The sequence below is a fragment of the Bemisia tabaci genome, chromosome 3 (assembly GCF_918797505.1).
Source record: "Bemisia tabaci chromosome 3, PGI_BMITA_v3".
Lineage (NCBI taxonomy): Eukaryota > Metazoa > Arthropoda > Insecta > Hemiptera > Aleyrodidae > Bemisia > Bemisia tabaci.
In genome coordinates, this window is record NC_092795.1 from 36,175,451 (window position 1) to 36,197,937 (window position 22,487).

The 22,487-nt window shown below is 39.7% G+C and overlaps 2 protein-coding genes across 2 annotated transcripts in view; one reads left to right on the plus strand and one right to left on the minus strand.

Moving 5' to 3' along the window:
* Positions 1-22,487, minus strand: part of MCU (mitochondrial calcium uniporter) — a 389,493-nt gene that overhangs the window by 268,147 nt on the left and 98,859 nt on the right. The window lies entirely within an intron of this gene.
* On the plus strand, positions 15,591-20,852 carry LOC109042972 (uncharacterized). Its single transcript, XM_019059962.2, has 2 exons — positions 15,591-17,438; positions 19,627-20,852. The coding sequence occupies exons 1-2, from the start codon at positions 17,288-17,290 to the stop codon at positions 20,850-20,852; spliced, it is 1,377 nt and encodes a 458-aa protein (XP_018915507.2). The 5' UTR covers positions 15,591-17,287.

The following is a 22,487-nucleotide window of genomic DNA, read 5'->3' on the forward strand; positions in this document are numbered from 1 at the left end:
CAAAATGTAATTGTAAAAGTTGCAAGAATATAGTAAAAATGGCAAATTGTTTGCTGAAATTGCTAATTCTTCTGCTGTTACATGTCTTTCTCCTTCTCTCTAAGGAGCCATAAGTAAATATTTCAGTCTTCTCCATTGATGAATGGAACAAATAACGCATTACCAAAAAACAACTTCTTCTATATAGCTTCAAAGTGAAGTATCCATTATTTTCTTGATAATCAACCCTTGATTTGAGCCTCTTAAATTTACCTTTATTTTTAATTATAATGCATGATTTTATTTTTGGAAACCCTCCTGTAATATCAAAGAGTTGCCAAAAACAATATTAGCCAATCTCATGGAAAACGAAGCCAAGTTGTGAGGTCCAAATCAGGGACTCTTTTTCCAAATTTATTTAAAACATCCATTTTTAAACTATCTAAATCAAAGGAATGATTTGCTGCAAAGAATAAGTATATGCGTTTCCTTTAAGAAACATAAAATAGAAACATTTACTTACAACTTTTTTTTTTTAAAAAAAAATAGCTAATTACAGAAAGCGGTAATATTGATCACATATAAGATAAGTACTTAGCATTTTCTTTTGCACTGAGGGTCTCCTTCACTCTTTTTTCTCTCATTTTGCAGGGGCATAAATCGAAAAGCCTTTCCGTGAAAAGAAGAAAAAAAGCACACTTAGGGCAGAAATCAGGTTCCTCTAGTACAAATGAAAGAAATGACAGCTCATCAGAAAATGAAGATGCACAGAATTCGTACGAATTATCCGTTACTTCTCCGAACCAGACTTCCTCTGAAAGTGACATGTCCATCTGGTGCAGACCTATCGGTTCAGATACGGACAGTACCTCCTCTGAGAAACCTCCACCTGGTGCAGTCAACAGCAATAGTAGTGTGGTTGAGCCCGTCTCTTCTGGTAACATCAATTTTTCAATTCAGACTAAATCGCTTCCTAACACATCTGAAATCAAAATTGGTGAAAGCATTCTCTCTGCTGATCGTACTTCTGAAGCGAAAGAAAATGGAGCTCAATCTATCTCTATTGAAACTGACTCCTTAAAATCTACAGAAAATACGGAAAACAGCACTAATGCGGTGCCAAAAATGCCCTCTGCGAAAAAGATAAATTCGACGCAAGCTCCTGTACCTCCAAAGACTCCTGGAACCCAAAAGAGTCCACTAACTTCTTCCACCATTTCTCCAAGAAATATATCATCTGAAGATATATCAAGTATGAAAAAACTGTTTGTGCTCATAGTAACAGGCAGATCATTGCTTCAATATTTTGACAAAAATAAATGTCTCACTTATGAAAAAAGGAAAGAAATCACGAAAATTGTAATCGACTTTGAATTGGCAGAAGATCAATCAAAAAGAATTGCACCTGAAAGATTCAGTTTTTTGGCTGAAGTCATTTGTCAAATGTTTACGTCTGAAAACCCTTACACTTTTTATGTTCCGTATGCTCGATAAGTACGTTTTTCAACGCGATTTGTCAGAAGTCAAGGTACATTATGATTTACTTTACTGTTTTTATATGTATCGCCTTTGGCTTTCTATTTACATGCAATTCAGTCAGGTCATTCGAATCCATGCAAAATATACTTGATCTGCTGATTAATGGAGGGAACAATAATATTCAAGCACTGTGCGATAATCTCAGCAGATGGTCTCGACCCGACGATGACGAATGGCAATGTTGTGATACATTACCCAACGGTGAACAATGTCAACGAAAATGTATCACCCATACCAAAATACAAAATCCAAGCGATTTACTATAGTCACTCAATTTATTCGTACTGTTGAAAGTTAATAACTACCCAGTATACCTTGTTGATCAAATACGAAGGAGACATAAGATGACAACAGAAAATGGCAATCGAATGAGTAAGCAGGTGACAGAGGAAAATTTCGTATCACTTGATTATTTCAAGAAAGCTAGTAATATTGTTGGTAATGTTTTCAGACACTTTGGCTACGAACTTCCGTTTTGATCCAATTATAGCGGTAAAAAAATAATTTCGAACGTGGGAACTCCTCCGAATAATTATGATAAATCACGTGTATGTACAATTAAGTGTAATGATAGTCCTAACCCATATAATGGTAAAACTGAAAGAAGTGTTAGGATTAGATTTAATTAGCTTTTAAAGAAATAAATATCAAACGCATACTGCCAGGTAGCCGAAATGGGACATGGTATTAACAATTAGAACACCAATGTTACATTGTGTTAAAGTTCAACTGACACTTAGAATTTTGTTGAGGACCACCGAAAGATTCGAAATCCACAAAGCAATTCAAACTAATGCCGCGCTGGTAAATATTCAAACAGACTTGGATAGATAATAATTGGAGAAATAATTTGATTTACGTGAATGAAATTCGAGTTTTCTGCCAAAACGCCAGCGAAATCATAGGTTTTTCGTGCCACACGTTACCAGTCAACAGCATCGGAATAGGAACTTCGAGTACCTACTACTTCTAAATGTTACAACTCACCTTCATGGCAAATGACTGGATAATGCGAAATGAAACTTTCTCCGATCTTTCGTGCCAATTCTAACGCTGAAGTTAATGCAAAGGATACCAATTTCCACGCAATTTACTCAGGCTTTTGGAGAAATTCAATCCTTCACCCTAGCTGCGCTCCAAAGTTCAGGCAAATGATCGAGGGAGAGGTTGGGAGAAGAGAAGCAGGTTCGGGGGCTTTTTCATCTTGGGACAGGGCGTGCAATTTAATTACACGTTCCGTCGGGGGTCCCACGAAATTTCGCCTCGTTTCCGGCCTGTCTCTGTACTCCTGGCTTCCGGTTCACCGCAGCTCCCCTGCACCAATCTCCCATCATAGTCCCCGCCCCCCGTGCACCCGAGCCTTTTTAAAATGTTAAGAGGAAAGCATAAAAACGAAGTTGCAAGATTGATGTTCCCGTGTTTCGGAACGACCAGCAACACCCGTTTCGTTCTGCAGCAAAGATCAAAACTCAACCCATGCAACGAGTTTCAGTAATTAAACCTTGATCCATGAATGATTTACTACGAAGTTGCTCTCGAAATGAAATCTGTGAAGAAGTAAACAAATTGTGCGAAGTGAAGGTCGCACACACACACACATGTTTGTCAAGAAGATCCTTCGCACGTTGGTGACGGAGGTTATTCACTGAGAAAAAACTATGGTTTATAAACCTATTAGAGGTAAATATGGAACACCTATAATAGTCGTAAATAAACTAATGATTCTCGGTCTGTGAACCATACTAAGGTCTCTGTACCTAATTAAGGTACAGAGACCATAACTAAGGTATATGTGCTATTATTATATGTAGAGGTACTACTATTAGTGGTGTTCCATATTTACCACTAATAGGTTTATAAACCATAGTTTTTTCTCAGTGTTGATCAAGGTTGAAGCTAACTTCATTACCTAAAATTCAAATTCTTCGACAGAGATCGTCAAACAAAGAGCTTAATTTTGAGTTCATCGACTACCATACACAGTATATAGTCGTGCGTAATCTTGTACTTATATTAAAAGTATGGGCCTCAAAATTCACACGGAAAAATATTGCACTGGAAAAAAAAAAAAAAAAAACACATTGGATCTAGAGTCCAGACTCTTGAAAACATTGACAAGAAAAATACTCTTGATTCAATCAGATTTTTGCTTAAATCAAAAGGAAATCCGCTCAAATTAAGAGACTTGGTTCTTGATTTAAGCTAGATTCTCATTGAATCAAGAGTATTATTTCTTGTCAATGTTTTTAAGAGTCTGGATTCTAGATCCAATGTGTTTTTTTTCCAGTGTGGAAATTACGATCTTCCTGGCTGTATGTGATTATGGCGAATCTAGTACGGAGCACCAGATGTTCGCTTGTCTGGTCGTCTTCAATGCGCGTTTGATAGCCGGACGTTTATTTAATATTGCTAGCTATCGCAAGTAGAGGCACTTGATCACCTGATAATCATCATAATCGTACAGTAGGCACCCGGAGGTATTAAGCTCAAAATTACAGTTTAAAACGCAAAATTAGACGAAAAATTAATCGGAATACTCGGTTATGAGCGAAACTAACTCCTTATTCGTGAAACAAACATTAAAGTTGCGAATTTTTGGCTTTCTGGCCAGCGCTTGTGACGTCACACCGCATACGTTTGCGCGAGCACTCGATTAATCCACCACATTTTTGTTTCATGAAACATTTCTCTTTCTTCATTTATTTCTATGCCTATATTTATGTTACAAGAATATTTTTTTTTCTTTTTCGTAAATTTTAAGGAAATGAATTTTGCCTTTTCCAGGTGATACAGGAAAATACCTCAAACATCTGTCAAGGATGGTTTTAATGCTGCTGATGGTAGGAAATCATCGGTTGTGGACAGCGAAATGCTGGGCCATTTTTTTTGCGCTAGTGGTTACGTGATAACGGCTAGGGTCAGGTCGCCACTCAATTTTTTACTTGTTTTTAGGTTTTTCGCAGCTGAAAATGAGCTGGTAACAGCTCGAAACGTCCTGTGTTTTAGTGTTTTAATAATCTTTTAGCCTTATTTACCCATATTTTAATTAAATCTCCTCTTTATTCCTATATTCGGGCTATGTTTTTGTGCTTTGTTCTTATCTACACTGGGTTACTTGTGTCCTTTTATTGATTTGCGACTTGATTTTAGAAATTGTGACAACTTTGTTTCTCATTTTTGACGTGTGCTTTGGTATGCTTTTACTTTTGATATTTTTAATTCTGCTATTTTATTCCTCTGTTTTTTATTGAATTTTAACATGTTTTATAATTTTGTACGAAAATTGCACGGTCCGGCGACCGTTAAACGTCTGGAAAGGTTACGTGATAACGGCTGGGGTCAGGTCGCCACTAAATTTTTTACTTGTTGTTAGGTTTTTCGCAGCTGAAAATGAGCTGGTAACAGCTCGAAACGTCCTGTGTTTTAGTGTTTTAATAATCTTTTAGCCTTATTTACCCATATTTTAATTAAATCTCCTCTTTATTCCTATATTCGGGCTATGTTTTTGTGCTTTGTTCTTAATAAATACTTAGTGTAATTTTCACCTCCGTAAAGAAATAAACTGATATATTTGGTTCCTTTTGACGTAAATCCGTCCATTTGCCTCTCTACATTCGAACCTCTCTAATTCGAAATCCCTCCGCATGAATCTCTTTAATTCGAACTCTCTTTATTTCGAAACCTCGCTAATTCGAAGAAAAAACCGATTCCCTTCAATTTCGAATTATCGAAAGTCCACTGTAACGAGAAAAGTTCTTTCCGCGAGTTACAGAGACTTTCCGACTCGGTGACATGTTAATAAAACCTTCCCTATCAGCGTAACGGGCAACTATGTGAATAACGGTCTGCTAGAGACCTGATCTGACATCGACGCAGTGAACAAAAACGCGGAGAGAACTTTAACAAAAGGTTTTTAAATACGCACGCCTCCTCTGGCAACCTTTTTAATTATGTTCTGTTTCGAAGTTACAGAAAAAATGACGTGCTAAACTGCGGACAAGACTTTGGAAACAAATAATTAAGGAGAAAAGACCGTCCAGCGGGCTTTTAATTAAAGTATACAGGCTACAAAGCAGGACAATGGTCAGTCCGCTGAGTCATTTTAGCCTACATTTGCCCTCATTTGCGTTGCAAGACAAGCGCCTTTTTCCAATGACGGTGCATCTATCGCTGGAAATTCAGGCTGTACCTGAGTACTTAATAAAATTGTTGGAATCTTATTTTAAGGAAAGATCGGTCTCCTACAGGGGACAACTGAAAAAAAATTGGTTTACCTACAATGGGCCTGTTGCAAACTTTTGCTAGAGCAAAAATAAGAGTTGTTTCTTATAGATAATGCCTCAAAAATCACGATGAGCGCATCGGCAAAGTTTGAAATGCACTCATAACTTCACAGTCTGCGTAAGAAATTTGCGGTTTTTTGAGCTTCCCGCTTCAAAAACGATACTACGGCACAGGTGAACATTTTGTAAGAGGAGTCGTTCCGTCGTCGGCAATAATCATCATGGCCGACGCCAATCCGCCAAAACACGTTTGAAGGGACGAGATAACACCTGAACTGGATTAGACCAGATAACAATCGGTGTGTTAACGTTCATATTTTCCACGCCCGAATTGGTTGACCTTGAACTCTCCTCGAATTACGCGCGGAACTGCGCGCAAGCGTCGGCCATGATGAATATCGCCGACGATGGAGCGACTCCTCTAACAAAATGTTCACCTGTGCCGTAGTATCGTTTTTGAAGCGGGAAGCTTAAAAAACGCAAATTTCTTACGCAGATTGTGAAGTTATGAGTGCATTTCAGATTTTGCCGATGCGCTCATCGTGATTTTTGAGGCATTATCTACAAGAAACAACTCTTATTTTTGCTCTGGCAAAAGTTTGCAACAGGCCCATTTAAGGAAACTCAATTTTTGTATCCCTGCGGAAGCCAACAGGATTGCTTAAGACTCGGCATGGTTTCGGCGGGGGACCCTATACGTATTGTCGCTTGACGCAAAAGTTGAGTTTTATATCTTTATGGAAATTATCTGTACTCGTGTAGGTCGATTCCTACGCTCTTTACATAAATAATTTGCAGTAGCGTAAGCTGAGTTTCGGAGCCATTTCAACTTAACCGGAGTTCTACCTGCCCAAATCGCGCATGTAACGCATTTTCTTTCAGTGGCAGAACATGCCTGCACACTGTGAATTTGGAAATACTAGCTGCAGTCATCCTTTAAGAAGATTATCCAGAGTTATTCACTCATCCGATCTATCTACATCCCTATTGATCTCTGGTATAGGCAGGCACTCTAGTGTAAGCTGTAAGTTGAAGAAAACTAATACGATTCCTTTTTTTGCTTCTGTTAACGAAGTACAGTACATCAAAGTTGGCGTTGCATCAGTTGTGATAAATTTAAAAATTTGTCGGTGCATCTTGAATACAACAGTGACCACTCTGCAATGTAGTATAAAGATATTTTTTAACAGTGATACTCTCTATCTTTTAACAAACTTTTTGGTTTGAGGTGCGTAAAATGCATCTTCACTCACTCAGCCGAACTGAATCGGAGGTAATTAGCGCCGAATGTGTTTAGGCATTAGACCATGCTAATTTATCACACCAGTTGCAGTATGCACACGCTGCTTATGTACATTTCTGTAAGCACTTTGTTCGTGGCATTTTTTTCATATTTTTTACATGGGGCAGGGATTTCAGGTATTCAGTCAGCTGAAAGTGATAAAAATGTATTGTTTTCTCAGCACAGATTGGATTATGAGCTTAATGGAACTTTGTATCAAATACTATCCAGAACTTTGGAAAATAAAAAGCAGGATTATTTTTCCAAAACATGCATTCAATTTGCAGGTTGATACATGTACTGAATGTGGAAATTTTCCATCTAAACAATCATTCCTGTATTTATAATGCATTCATCTCTAATGCTGTAGCGCCATCTCTTGGCGAATGCATAAAGCAGAAGATCATCAACGAAACCGGTTCTCCGGAACGACGATTCCGTCTCTCACCGAGATCGATTTCCGTTCTCCGGAGCATCGAGTTTTGGCAGGATTTCTGCTACTTTCGCGCCCTAAAGAGGGTCATCCGGCCCTGGGGGCCCACCTAAGGTGAGTGTCAGTGATTACATGTGATCGGAGTCGTGGGTCAAATGAAAATCCCTTTGCTGAAACAATCGTTTTTTTTCGAAAGATTTTGGTCAACGTTACCTTGGTGTAAGCAAGACTTGTATACAGTCAACAAGAGAATCATAGATACGTCTGTATATTCCCGCGGATTCACTGGAAATACGGATCATATTTGGTGAGAATGTCCATGAAACTCATGGCTATAGCCCTGTGACCAATTTATTTTTTCCAAACTAATTATTGTTGAGTACCAGACATATGAAAGTGTCATACATTGCACTTGGGCTTGGTTTTAGAACAATACCAGCTGTTGACTACATTATATATTCAAGGGGAGTTCTTAGATAAAAACCAAATTAGGCTCTTTGATTCTTGTCGGTATTATAGCTACAATTTATATTCCTTGCCTCTTATGTGCAGGATGGTGATGGTCAGGCAAAAAAACCAGCACGGGCTCTCTTTAAGAAAAACCCCTTCTTCAATGTAGCCTCTAGTTTAAAATTTCTATCTCCTCTAGTTCCAGCACCTCAAGCCTTTGGAAAAAAAACAAAATTTGATGAAACAAGTATTTTGGAAGAATTGCCCAGAGAAACGGATGGGGCCCTCAAAGAGCTGAGTCCTTTCATTTCAAAAATCAGGTCAACATTAAATGACTCAAACATAGAGAAACAGCAGAATGACCAAAATAAAGAGATGATCTCATATGAATTAAAAACAAAATTCCAAACGGAGGCTGCAACAGAAAATATCTCTCCGATCATTGCGCAAACAAGTTTGTTGGATTTTGAAGCGCTTCTTGAAAATTCGGACATGATAATTGCAGATAGTTTGATTTCAAATGCCAATTTTGATTCTGCACCCAAAGCAACAGTCACAAATGAACGATTGAATAATGATGTGTTAGGCACAATTAATACCATTGATACAGACGAAAATTTCAGCTCCAATATATCAACAGTTAAAAATTACAGTGTTGATCACTCTACGCCAAAAACATCCAAGGGCGCAAATGTACAGAATATTGAAATTGATCGTGCGACTCATTCTACGCCAACAAACTCCAGAGGATCGAATGTTGCGACTGTTGATTTTAACAATGTGCTTCTTTTCACGCCTACTAACTCCAGCGCCTTGAATGAATCAACTGTCCAAATTAATAATGGGGTTCATTCTGACTTTGCTCACCTCCCACGTGTCAGCAGAGCGATGTGGGAATACCTACTAACCGTGGAAACCACGTTATCCAGAGCCATGCCGTTTTGTATGTTTCAACATGCCATTAACGAGCTGTTCTGGGCTCGATTGCTCACGTATGTTCAGCGCATAGTGAAGAAAGAAACGGTGATCCAGACCGTCTTCTTAATGATGAGGAACTCCTTGTCCCTAAAGTTGTGATGCAGCATTTGACCTCACAGCATTTGGCACCCAAATCACGCCGAGCGGAGAGCCGGTATATCTTAACATCCCAGAGATGGTTGTGCCTTTCCCACCGTCACAGACAGAGGAAGTAGCTGCTAGAGCTGGAGTCCAGGCTCATCAGGCACCTATCGCCGTACCGTCCGGAAGCTTCGGACCGTGTGATGCTGCGCATCACAATAGTTACGAGTGTTACCCATCACCATTGGTAACTCGTAGGTACTTGGAACAGATTGCTGCGGATACGCAAGCAAACCAGGTTACAGTAGGCTGGAACCCGCTTCCTGCACCTTGGACACCGGCAGGGGGTGAACCTACCCCTAACTTGCTAGGATGGTGGCCGTCGGAGATAGTGCACCGTGAAGCTGCGGCAAGACTAACCGCGTGCCAGTTCGCCAATTCTGCGACGTTCTTAGGGCGAATCGCCCATTCATCTGAGGTAATGAACACATTCGCCGGTACGATGAAAGACTAAGCAACAGAGTTGTCACTCTGCGGTTGTGCAGTAGCATACGTTGAGTTTTACCTCTTTATGCCAAAATCTGTACTTGTGAATTCGAGTCCTACGCTCTTTACATAAAAAATTTGCAGTAGCATAGGCTGAGTTTTACCTCTTTATGCCAAAATCTACACTCAAGTAAGTTGAGTCCTACGCTCTTTACACAAAGAATCTGCAGTAGCATAGGCTGAGTTTTACCTCTATATGCCAAAATCTACACTCAAGTAAGTTGAGTCCTACGCACTTAACACAAAGAATTAGCTGTAGCATAAGCTGAGTTTTACCTCTTTATGCCAAAATCTGCATTCATGTAAGTTGAGTCCTACGCTCTTTACATAAACAATTTGCAGTAGCATAAGCTGAGTTTTACCTCTGTATGCTATAATTTGCACTCGTGTCCAAACATAGTTGCCCCATCCTCTTCAAAGAATCCTCCAGTGAAGCTATAATGCACCTCATGTACATTATCCGGCTATGTCTTATGTCTGGCGAGTGTTTCAAAAGTAAATATTTTCATTCCGATGTGTCATTTCTCCATCATTTTTGGAAAATTCCCCTTGTGTGTGTAGCATCACATTCTGCTCTGCATTCGTATGTTCTTGGCATTTCAAGCTGGTGCAATCTTCGACTTCTGAGTCTTTCTTGTGCCACTGCTGTACACATCTAGGAATGCATTTTCATGACGTATTGTCCCTAGTCGATATTCAAAATGCCCTTCCTTTGTAATGAAACAACTTCAAAGTTGTAAAAGCATGAGAATATGATTCTTATCAGTACCTAGTTGGTAATTTCTTGATTTTTTTTATTTCCAGCTGATATTAAGAGTATACTCAGCCATGTACAAAGGTTGAAAGTTGCAGCACCTGCCCCCGGAGCCGAAAAGCCGGAGGAACTAAAAGAGGTCCCTCCACCTGAGGCCATTGTAAGAACCTTCTTCCTTGCCAAACTAAAGAAGTAGTTAATGAGCAGGCAGAAAACCTTCCGGAAGAAGATAAGGTAAGTATGCTAAGTAAGGTAAGGTAAGTAAAGCTATTTTGTGTGTCCAAGCATCTCATTCATTTTACACTTTTCAAAAGGCCTCCCGCCGCCTCCCTTTTGAAATGATCAAAGCTATGTTACCTCCCATTGCTTAAAAACGGTAAATTACTGCTCAATTTAAGTCACTCAAAGCTCAAAGCTTGTCACAGAAGCAGAAGTACATTTGCCGCGCACCCTACCATAGTTGTTGATTGAAATTATAAATGATGACGCATTTTCACCTCAATACAGTGGAAAATACGTGATTTTTACATCGATGCGAGCGCAATGTTTGTAACAATCAGTTATTGGGATAGGAGAAAAGCTGAGATTGTCCTTCAATTTCTCGTAATTCCAAATACCTACTCCGGGTTTCGGGAAGTCAAAATATGAACACTGTGCCTCTTCCCACCAACGATAAAGTGGGAATGGCTCTGTCTCTTGTTTAATTGTAGTGACGTCAAGGGTAGTCATGTACTGTTTGAAAACTAAAAAAATTTAAATTCAGAGAACTCGCCGTAAATGGGATCAAAATTTCCACTTCTTCTGTGTTTAAAAAAATAAAACTGTCGTTATTGCATGAAATTTTGAGAGAATATTTAGGAAGGAGCAAATGCAAACCACGACAAATTTTATCCAGTAACGATAATCAGACATCCCCTTAAAACGCTGATGCATGCCCAAGGGTGGATTCCGGCTTGGACACCACTGACGGGGAATGAATATCATTCCCGTCCCTATTTATATGGTTTTCCTTTCCCTACTTTATTTATTTTATTACTTATGGATTGTGATGTATATTGTGTAAACTTCGGCAATAAAAAAGTGTCAATAAAAATAAAAAATAAAAATCCCCTTAGAAAATTAAAACGTGGCAGGAAACCTGCAACATCCAAATAAATATAATCAACCGTTCAGAGGGGAAGAATATCAGATTAAGTTTTTATATGATATGCTCAGATTCTTCAGTAAGCTGAAATTAGTTGATTCTGAAGGAAATGATGTTACGGGCATAGTCCATTTTATTGATGGATTTCAGCAGACCATCTTGGACCTCTGGTCTTACCTAAAGAAAAAGGGTAAAAAATATTTGATGACCAGGAAGCTGTGCCAAGATTGCCTCGAAAACTTCTTTGCAGTGTTTCGAACACTATTCGGATTTGCTCTCAACCCAACACCCATACAGTTTGAGAGAGGTTTTAAAAAAGTCTTCATCTCAGACTTGTATGTCAAGTCGATCAAGTCCAATTGTGATGACGACTTTGACCAAACGCTTGCCATCCTTAACGAGTACGAGGTGAAGCAGTTGAAAGCTGCCCAAAAAGACCTCCTGCTGAATCAGCAAATTCCAGAAGAGTCTGATGAGGAAGAGGATGCTGATGCTCCAAATGAAGTAACTGATAACAACAAGCCTCTAAGAAAAATTGACTTGATGCCTGACAGCACCACCTTCAGCATTCCCGTCCCTATTTATATGGTTTTCCTTTTCCTACTTTATTTATTTTATTACTTATGGATTGTGATGTATATTGTGTAAAATTAGGCAATAAAAAAGTGTCAATAAAAATAAAAAATAAAAATCCCCTTAGAAAATTAAAACGTGGCAGGAAACCTGCAACATCGCAAAGCGATAACCGTGGTTCACTTGTTTCACCATCGATATTAACGGAAGGTCAAAGGGCTGAAACTAATTGTGAGCGAGTAAGTAATGAGGCTGGACTATCGATTTCGTTCCGTGTACAGGAATTGTGAACACAGATACTCCTCAACCCTATCCCGTGTTGTATTCAATCCGTTTCTCGATACTCACCCAGCTCACAGTATTTCCAGAGAATTGTGTTTATTTTTAATCCATCCAATTATTGTGCTCAGCCAATTATCATTAGAATTACATGCAGAGGGAAAACTCGTGGAGATCGTCTATTTAAGGGAGACATGCTCCGGGGAAACGACGGTTGAATATTAATGAAATCAGATACACCTGATCGTTACTCGATGTTCGGGGCACGGTAATTTCTAATCCTTTACACATGAATTATACAGCTTTTCTTCGGGCTAGAAACAAAATTGATACAGTTTTACGAGGTACTTCTGGGAAAAAGGTGGAAATGTCGACTAAGGAATGAGAAGGGTGGCGGCAGCGGAGAGTACAAAAAGCGAATGACGTTACGGATTTGTCTCATTGTTAGAAGTAGCAAAATGTTCCTTTCGAAAGCATTTTGCCTGAATTTGTGTTGAGGATATATTGTTCGATTGGCTGCATAATCCGTTTCCATTTTACCCCGGAGATGGGTAAGAATAAACGTGAAGTGGAAAATCTAGCCAAGACCGTATTAGGCGATGAATTTATTGGTATCAGAAATGTATCCAATGCAATTTACGTTCCCGTCAATCATGCAGATAACGTACCACCATTGGCTGCCAAAGATAATATAATAGGAATATTGCAAGATTGGTTCTCAAGGAGCACTGTTTTACAGCTAATGTAGAACATGATGAGGAAATTGATGTAAGTAATACTTCTGAGTCCACCCAGGATTCATGTTTGAACTCCGTTGGAAAATCACCGTTACCATCGTTTCCTCGATGCAGTTACAGTAAGTTTACGTTACAGTAAGTTTCCTTGATGGCTTCCCGTATTCCGTAAGCCTTAAGTACCCGCGGTATTAGGTGATTCGATGGATGTCATACTTTGTGTAACAACATGTGATACATCGCATGGATTCGTTCCATGTTTTCAGCTACTTGCCATTTTTGGACGGATTTTGAGACTGCATTACTGTCGCGACATCGAAGAGTTCACTTACCAAAGACAAACAAACTCAGGTAAAAAAGGCAGGATTTCGCTAAAGAAAAAATATCTCATTCGATACCAATATCAAAACTGCACTCGAATGCGATATTTTTGCTTTAAAAACCCTGCCTTACTTACAATGAATTTGTTTGTCAAATTAGGGGAGGGAATTCTTCAGTTTCGGAGCAACAGAAATGCGATCTCAAAATTCGATAAAAATACCAGTAGCTGAAAACATGCAACTCCTTAACAGCTGGAAACATGTAAATCCTGAGCGACAGGAACTAATCGTTGCAATGTATCGCTTATCGTTCTGACACAAAATATGGCATCCGTCGAATCACCTTATTGGAAGATACTCGTTTATTAACGCCAGGAAACGGGACCTGAGTATCCGTGTAGATCTCCTGTGTGAAGAAGTTTAGTGTAAATGATGGTTTGACTATCAACATCAGGGTTCGGTGACTGAGGAGTTCATAAAGCGCTCGCCTTGTAGGTGCCGAGGCTTTCGTCGCGTCTCAGAAACTTCAGTGGCGTGGCGCGCTTTGCGATATATAGATCGATCCGCCATTTGAACCTACGGAGAAGGATCGATAAACAGGGTGCTCACAACGAACACCTTGATAATCGATTCTTTACCGTAGCTTCGAATGGGGGAAAATCGAAATTCGATCATTCACGCCTCGACACTGAGTAACTCCTCTCGTCACCGGCGCCGGGCAAGATCATTTTTCACGATTACAATTAATTCATCCTCATCGTGTCACACTGCTCGACCTTCCCTCTCCGTCCCTGCATCCCTTCGCTTCGCTTCGGTCACCGCACCATCTCGCTCGCCTTTGACGCGGTCCCGGAAACGGACTCGAATGAATTCGTAAATATTAAGTTGTAGCACTGAATCACTTTCGTTCATTATTCACGCTTCTCCTGCGAATCTTGCCCAGAGACAAGAGACCCTCCACTTGTATCTTGGCCATGGTGGAAGCTTTTACTTTCGGGACTTCAGCATTCTACTGTTGACTTACCTACATGGTTGATGTTCAACAACGTGTTGGCAGTTTCGTTTGCAAACAAGCCAAAAATGGCGGAAGTTTAGGAAACTTGTTTGGCTCATGACGTCACCCGAAGTTCATCATCGACCATGTAGGTAGGTCAACAGCCGAAATTAGGGTGATGACTGTTGCTCCCTTATAATTGTTCATAAGGAACTGTTGAAACCCCGAAAGTAAAAGCTTCCACCTGTCGCTAGGAGGCCAGTGGAGGGTCTCTTGTCTCTGGAAACAACTAAGAGCGACAATGATTATCACTCGGGAGCATTCAACTTTTGCACGACATTATTGGAAGTCGAAATTTTCGATGCGGATCCGCACGTTCAGAAAAAAAACTGTTGTTGAAATTACTAAAATAGTGGCATCCCATATGAGCTCTTAATTAGCAGTGGTTTTAACCAATAAAAATGCCGTGCTAAGGAGAAACGCCGTGTGAGCCTTCAGACGTTGTCACATTTTCTGGGAAAAATTCGAATTTTTCGGGAAAATTTTTGAATATTTTTCGTCTGATTTTCCACAGAATTTCGGTCGTAATTTGATCAAAAGCGCCTGAAAATTTCAAAGAAAAATGCTCATAGCTTTCCCCAGAAGTAATATTTTCCGAGAGGAAATTTGGCAACATTCAAATGCTCGTACGGCGTTTTTGCCCAGCACGGCAGAATACAATAAACAACAGATTTTACTAACGTAGAGCTAAGATTACCAAGGTATTTATAAAAAATACGACTATAGTTGCTTCTGACCGCTACTTGGGAGCTCATATGTAACGTCATATCGTCATTCTCCTGCGTAAGGGCATATTTCACTTGGCACGTGAGCTCTATTTTACATATAAACCCGTAGTAATACCCCCCCCCCCCCGGTAAAAAAAAACTGCAATTCCTACTGTTCCCAAACCTCCTCCGACCCCACTAGCACCACCTGTGAATGTTGCTGAGACGATAAACCCTGCTGGCCCTCCCGATCCAAAAAGATTAAAGATCAATGAGTCTAACGTCAGTAACCCAGATGATGATGTCGTAATGTTCGATTTTCCTGAGCTACTAACATCATTTATCTCTACCACTACTGAGACCTCTAATGTTGACCATTTGCCCACCCCTGGCTCCTCTGATAATACCTTTCACCCAGAAAGTTCTTCCTCCTCCACCTCTATTCACTCTCCAATGTCTATGAAGCGCCATCTGCAGAAAAACTCGCTGCAAATTCTCAGACAGGTGTTTAAGTGCATCGGTGGCATCGATGTCAAACCCTCATCAAACTCCTCAACCCATTTCCCGCCATTGGAAGAATAGTCGTTATTTTTACCGAGGATACCTAACCTCCAAGCTTATTTTATGGCGGTGAAAGGTATGGATAGGTGGTATTGTATCACGCTGTCTACATTAGTTGCTCCTGAGTCCTGTTCAACTAATTACTATTAAGTAATGTAAGTTCTGATTTCATCTCCTTCTTTTCATATATTTATTTCAATCGCCAAGTAGATACTATACAGAATCATTTGAAGTATCTGAAGCTGTATTCATGCTGATGGTATCACGCTGTCTACATTAACCATGTGCTCATGGATATTTCTGTGTCCTCCTTGGTATCTAAAGTGTTCTTACCAATGGTCAATTAAAATAGGGTCGTAAGTCCAGTTGAATCTCTGGTTTTCCCCTTCCTCAATATGCAATTGGGTAAATTTTCAGCTGTGCTGAAATTATTCTATTGCTCACGGGGCGATAGCATAATGGCTTGCAGCTGAATATCTGTTGGATTCTCTAAGCGATTGAGAATACAACCTTAGTATGCAGCCTACCAAGCTGCTGAGTGTTGCAGCTGAATATCTGTTGGATTCTCTAAGCGATTGAGAATACAACCTTAGTATGCAGCCTACCAAGCTGCTGAGTGTTAAGGTGCTTGTACATGTACACTCCGAATGTACATTCTGACTGAGTGCGCATACACACAGATTGCACAACCATTCGCGGATCAATGATGTTTGTTCGTTCTCGCTAGAATGTATACTCGGAGTGTACAAGTACAAGCACCCACAAGGTGGATCGAGTGGACCAGTGGCGTCCTTAATCGGTATTTGCTCCAAACTTTTCTCAAGTTGAATTGCCTCGAAGTTTGGGATCAAAGACACAAAGACGGAGTGCTCGTATCTAAAAGCACGGGAAAAAAGTGAAGCCTGGTTTGGCGCTGTGTGTTTGTGTGAGTGTGTAAATGAGCGCTGGAATCCATGGCGGCAAACGGAAATTTGATTTGAACTTGTCCTCTTGATTTTTCCACATTTCTTCTTCGAAACCTATTTTAAATGCCTAAAACGAATATATTAAGAAAGTTGAGACTGCGTCCTACTATAATACACCTACTTTTGCTCGGTAACAGGCAGTAATCTCAGATAAAGTTAGTTTTTCTTCTGCTCATGGTAGTTCTGCCGGTTCAAACAGGCCATTACAGTCGTTGATGACCGTTACTCCGAAATGAAATTAATCGCTCGACGACGGACCAAAACTAACCTAAAGTTATACAAATGTGAGTGTGTAAGTGAATTTCGGCAAAAATCAACCTGAAATACTTTGTTTCCGCAATTTTACTAAGTTCCCGCCCTACATTTGAATTTCAAACTTGTCCCGATTTCGCCGCCAATCCTCTAGCCAATAGTAGAGGAAGTTGAGGTGATTGAAGAGAAGCTTCATTTTTTGCTTTTAGCGCTCCGTCTTTGTCTTTGTTTGGGATCATGATTTTGTAGAGGTCAGGCATCAGTCAACCTAACCTATTTTTTAGGTGCCAAAATAATTTTTCGTACAAGCACAGTGGGGAATAAACTTTAGTAAGGCTAGAGATACAAATGAAAAGTTTGGATAAAACCTAATATGAAAGTTTTTGTGATCCTAACTTTTAATATCTTATTCCTTATTGGAATTTCAGATACCATGTCGGCTTCCGAAGATACGGTAGCCCAATTCCGAAACTTGCTGCAGGAAGTGGCCCAAAATCCGGCTGTTCTACAGCATTTGTTACAGAGTAAGTAACTTTTTGATTTCATATTACGAGTCTGTGATAGTGCTGCTTGAATAAACCTTGAGCTTTGATTTCATCGTAATAATTAAACTGAATATGGGTGTGCAATGTCTTGTAGACCCCAGAAGTTGAAAAGTAATAATTAAAATTTCTGGAATCTAAAATTTTAAAAACGCCTCATCATCCAGAGTAGCCTACTTTTATGCATTGATCTCAGGGTGTCTACTGTATGTTTAAAGCATGGATTTTGAAAGAGGTTGGTATAGAAGTACTGATAAGGATATTAAGAATATATGAGGGTTATTTTAAAAGTAATTTTACCTTTTTCATATCTGCAAAACTACATGTGCCAGGAACAAAACTGACCCTCTGTCGGAACAACCACACTCTTAGCCTTTCAACGGGTTATAGGTTTTTAAATTTGGTCGACAGAGTGCAAAGATATCATGGATTTTTGCCGCCTACCTCATGTTCAATGGCTCCAATGTGGTGGCTCCTCTAGAAATCAAGTTAACCTCTTTGAGGGGCAAAGGCAAAACTATTCTTTCATAAGAAAAATGCTGTGCGACTGATTTAAGGCATCTTACCTTACTTTTCCTCACAGGCACCCACCAAATCCTTGCGTTTTCGCAAAAGGCACAGTAACCTCCAAATGCCTGCCTCGTAAATTCTTTTCCTTTACACCTAACCCAGCTGTCAACTCAAGCTGTCAGTTCTTCACCGTTGCTGATTTCTCGTCCAACAACACAGTGTTTTAACCCTTTGAAGTCTCAAGAAAATTTCCCCATCCACCCCTCCAGGTCGTTATTGAATCTGGCTGATTTTAACATATTTCAGGAATCAGGCTCGACAAAATAATTTCCACGTTCAGGTCGTATGTCGGGCCTCCCCCGACACAAACTTTCCAAACTGTAAAGTCGTCTGGCAGGCCTCAATCGACATACGACCTGAACGTGGAAATTATTTTTTTGAGCCTGGCCCGACAGACGACAGCAAAGGGTTAACTCCAGAAGAAGGAAAACATCGCTAGTAGCTGGATCAAGAGAATATGGTGAATGCGGAAAAATGTCTTAATTGAACATGGGCAGCGACTCCTGAGTTAAGTGCGCTGTTGTGCATGAGGAGAACTTTCCAAATCTGAAAGCCATAACATTTATGTTCAAACGCAGCTTTCGGAAATCCAAGAATTTGGTGGTTGACTATGTGGAACGGTACGGCAAGATGCCTTAAATCAGTCTTACAACATTTTATGACAGAAGAATCGCTGTGTTTTTCTTCTTCATAGTAATCTTAATTTTTGCGAGAGCCTTGCAGAGCATTAAATGTGGCACATAAGGTAGGCATTGAACTTTTGTGATTAGTTCTCACTCCATGGACCAAATTTTAAAGACTAGCTCATTGAAAAGCTGAGAGTATTGAAGTGGGCCTCCGACAGGATGCAGAAAGGGAACACCAAAAGATACATATAATATATCTGGAAAAGAAAACGAGAGCCGAGAGAAACTGCACTGTGGACTGTGGAATGGCCAGCAAGACAGACCAAGAATCAGGGGCAGTGATAGATTGGGCTGACAGAATATGTTTACTAGAGAAGAAGAGCCTCGTCCGTGAACAAACAGGGGTGTCAAATATACCCATGCTTGGTTACGAGGAGGTAGCCAAGAGAGATGCCTGGGGAAAAGAGCAGCCTTGTGGGCCAGCCCACAACAGTATGGTCTTTCTAACGGTGGGTCAGTTTTGGAGTTATCAAATAGTTAAACTTACTTCTGAATGACCTTCGTATTAATAGTCTAAAAAACATATCTAAAAAGCGAAGGTTACTCGCTTTTCGGAAGAATTCCTCCCTACTTTTCTGGCAAGCTTTGAAATCTCCACAGCTTTTCGAAAAATTTCTTAATTTTCCTCAGTAATTTATTTTGGCGAGTTTTTGAATTTTTCTAGCTTTTCACTGAACCAAATTAAATTTTAAACATTTCTCGCTTCATGAACAAATTTGATAAAAGAGGAAATTAGGAATATCAAAATGTATGAACATATAATTTTGCATTTGATGGTATCTTGACCTGATTAAAAAATGAGATTTGTGACGTATCTTGCATCAGTAAATGTGGAATTTCTTGAATCAATATCATATTTACCAAGCTCTTCTCTTTATTGATCTTAATGGCCCCATTTATTTTTGTGTTTCCAGATACAGCTGGTCCCAGCAGCAGCAGGTCAGAGCCACAACAAACCCAACAACCTCCTTTTCCACTACTTGCCCCAGTGAAGCCCAAAAAAAAGCAAGGACCTGCTCTCAACCTTACAGGCAATGGAACAATTGATTCCAATCTTCTCTTCACAAACTTAAAGAATAACTCTCAAACTGCAAAGAAGATAGCACCACCGAAGAACAACATGTTCTGCAGGGACTTAATTCTTCTAAAATCACCCAACACCGATTCTCCTGTCCCTGATAGCAAATTAGAAGAGTTGGGTGAAAATGATTTTTTCTTTGAAGGTGTCAAATTTGAAAGAACCATGACTTCGATTGACGTACGAAGTAAAATCTATGAAAAATTTGTGCGAAAACTCCTTGTTGTTGATTTTGATATCTTACACGTACACAACAAAAAATTAAGGAAATTTTTTGCCTCCAAACAAGACCTTGATGGTGAATTTTTATATTCTCGCACGGATGCTTCACAAAAAGTGTACATCCGTCCGAAATCATCTATTGACAAGGATGATAGTGAAGTATCAACAGACAGTGCTCTTTTTACACACTTTTCTGTAGATCAAGATGATTTTGCCACAAACAAAAGAGAACATCTTGAAACAGTCTCGGACGAAGACGATATATTTTTGCCCAAAAAAGGTAAAAGGGAAGAATTCACTGTGAGGAGTATCCCTTCCTACTTTCTCCACCAATTAACAGATGAATATCTGTACGTAACTGTAACAAGGGGCCAACCGATTTTGCCGGTTCTCTATAATCTTTTAATAACTCCCGGCACCTCTCTTACAGCCAGGCTCCATGTGAAATTTGAGCGTGAGAGAGGTGCTGGGCACGGCACCGTTAAAGAAATGTTTCACCTTGCTCTAGGAGAAATCAAAGAAAATGTGCTCCTAGAAGGAAACATTTTTTCGAAAACATTAAAAAAATGTACTCCAGATCTCGAAGCAGGAATCTTTAATCACATGGGTGAAATCTGTGCATGGAGTATGATTCAGGGAGGACCGAGCCCTAACTTTTTCAGTCGCACTTTTGCAACTATCCTGCTTCACAGTTCAGAAAAGGCAAAGCAAAACCTAACCCTAGAAGATGTACTGAATCCAGCGGTTCAACGGGAGATCAAGGCATACTTCGTCATAGATCAGAATTCATCCCGTTCACTCCCTCCCTTGATCACATTTAGTATAGTTCACGCTGATTGAGCGTTTTTGCAGGCAAAGACCCCCTACGAATGAGCAGGCGATCACAGAGCGGGAGTAGCTGGTGGAGCGTGCATGAAGCTCGCTCGGACTTCATGATTATACTCTGTTGCTCTCTCCTCTCCTCTACTCTTTGCACATCACATAATGGCGCCAAGCACGAATTTCACTCTCGGAGAAAAATTAAACTGCTCAGCTCAGGGAATTGACCTTTTTGATCGGGATTAAATTTCTGAAAGAGTTCAAACCAAGTACTAACCAGGGCAATTCTCAAAATTCTTTGGCAAGACATTTTTCTGATATAATTTAAGGATTACCTAAGGAGGGAAAATCTTTAGCATATCTGGAGAAATCACAAGCTTGTGTGGGGGCCCCGCAGCGTTCTGAGGCATTGAAATCAAATTCTAAAGTACCTAACGTACCTACTTACATTTTGAATTTTGATGGAAAATAAGGGGGGAGGGGCTTCATTTATATCTGAGCCATGGGGATGCCAGATGATGAGGGATGAGTTTGAGGATTTTTGCGCTCAGCAGAGATGTTTTCAGGAGCATTGGGGGAACTAGTTAGGAGGAGGGGGGAGAAATATTACCCTCTCCTGACTTCAAGAAATATATGAGGGCTTTTGCTAAGTTAGCTGTGTTGCTAGACTTTCATTGTGGAATTTGTAATTCTACCAAAAATATTTCCATGTGAAGATGAACCATCAAGCTAAAAATTTAACTCAGCATTCGCACAAATTTATAAATTTTTTTTGTGGCACAATGGTACAACTTCTGGGAAACATCCTGTTAAAGGTAACGAGGCACTTAGCATATTTCTTGAAAAATTTGCTAAAAAAATATCTTTGCACATTTCTGCTTTTGATAACTTATACCTACAAAAGTACATAACGATCCAAAAAGTGGTGAATTTTACCAGTCAGACATCAAGGGGTGAAATATGGGAGCATAAATATAGCATTAGGTACCTAAGATGACATTTGAATCAGTGAGTTCGAAAATACACCAACTCGGAAAAAAAAAATGTTCAGGAAACACCTAAAACTTCGCAGCGGGCGAAGAAGTTAGTTTAAGAAAAACTTTTTTGGTGCCAAAGGACGCAAGAAGTACTCACTGAGAAAAACTATGGCTTATAAACCTATTAGAGGTAAATATGGAACACCACTAATAGTAGTACCTCTACATATAATAATAGCACATATACCTTAGTTATGGTACCTGTACCTCAATTAGGTACAGAGACCTTAGTATGGTTCACAGACCGAGAATCATTAGTTTATTTACGACTATTATAGGTGTTCCATATTTACCTCTAATAGGTTTATAAACCATAGTTTTTCTCAGTGTAGAGACTTTAACGCACCAAGTTTCAGATACTGATTTTTCATAGTCTGCCCTGAAAAATTTATATTTTTTGACCTGAATAACGCTTGCATATTTATATAACTTGTTGGCACAAGGTATACTGAACCGAAAAAATAAAACCGCATCGGATAGTCGCCCGTTTCCCTTGATCGGCCAAAAATTGGTATTTCCAATGAAATTCTTCGATTCTTCCCTTTTCCCGTCGCCGTTTCGAGCACTTCCGATTGCAATTTCGAAATATCCTTTTGCGTGCAGATGCTTCTACTTATCC

Excerpts from the sequence above, each read along its gene's own strand:
- LOC109042972 (XM_019059962.2), top strand. The coding sequence starts at position 17,288 with ATGAAAGTTTTTGTGATCCTAACTTTTAATATCTTATTCCTTATTGGA. Across the intron at positions 17,439-19,626 it reads TCTACAGCATTTGTTACAGA|ATACAGCTGGTCCCAGCAGC; the intron begins GTAAGTAACTTT and ends TTGTGTTTCCAG.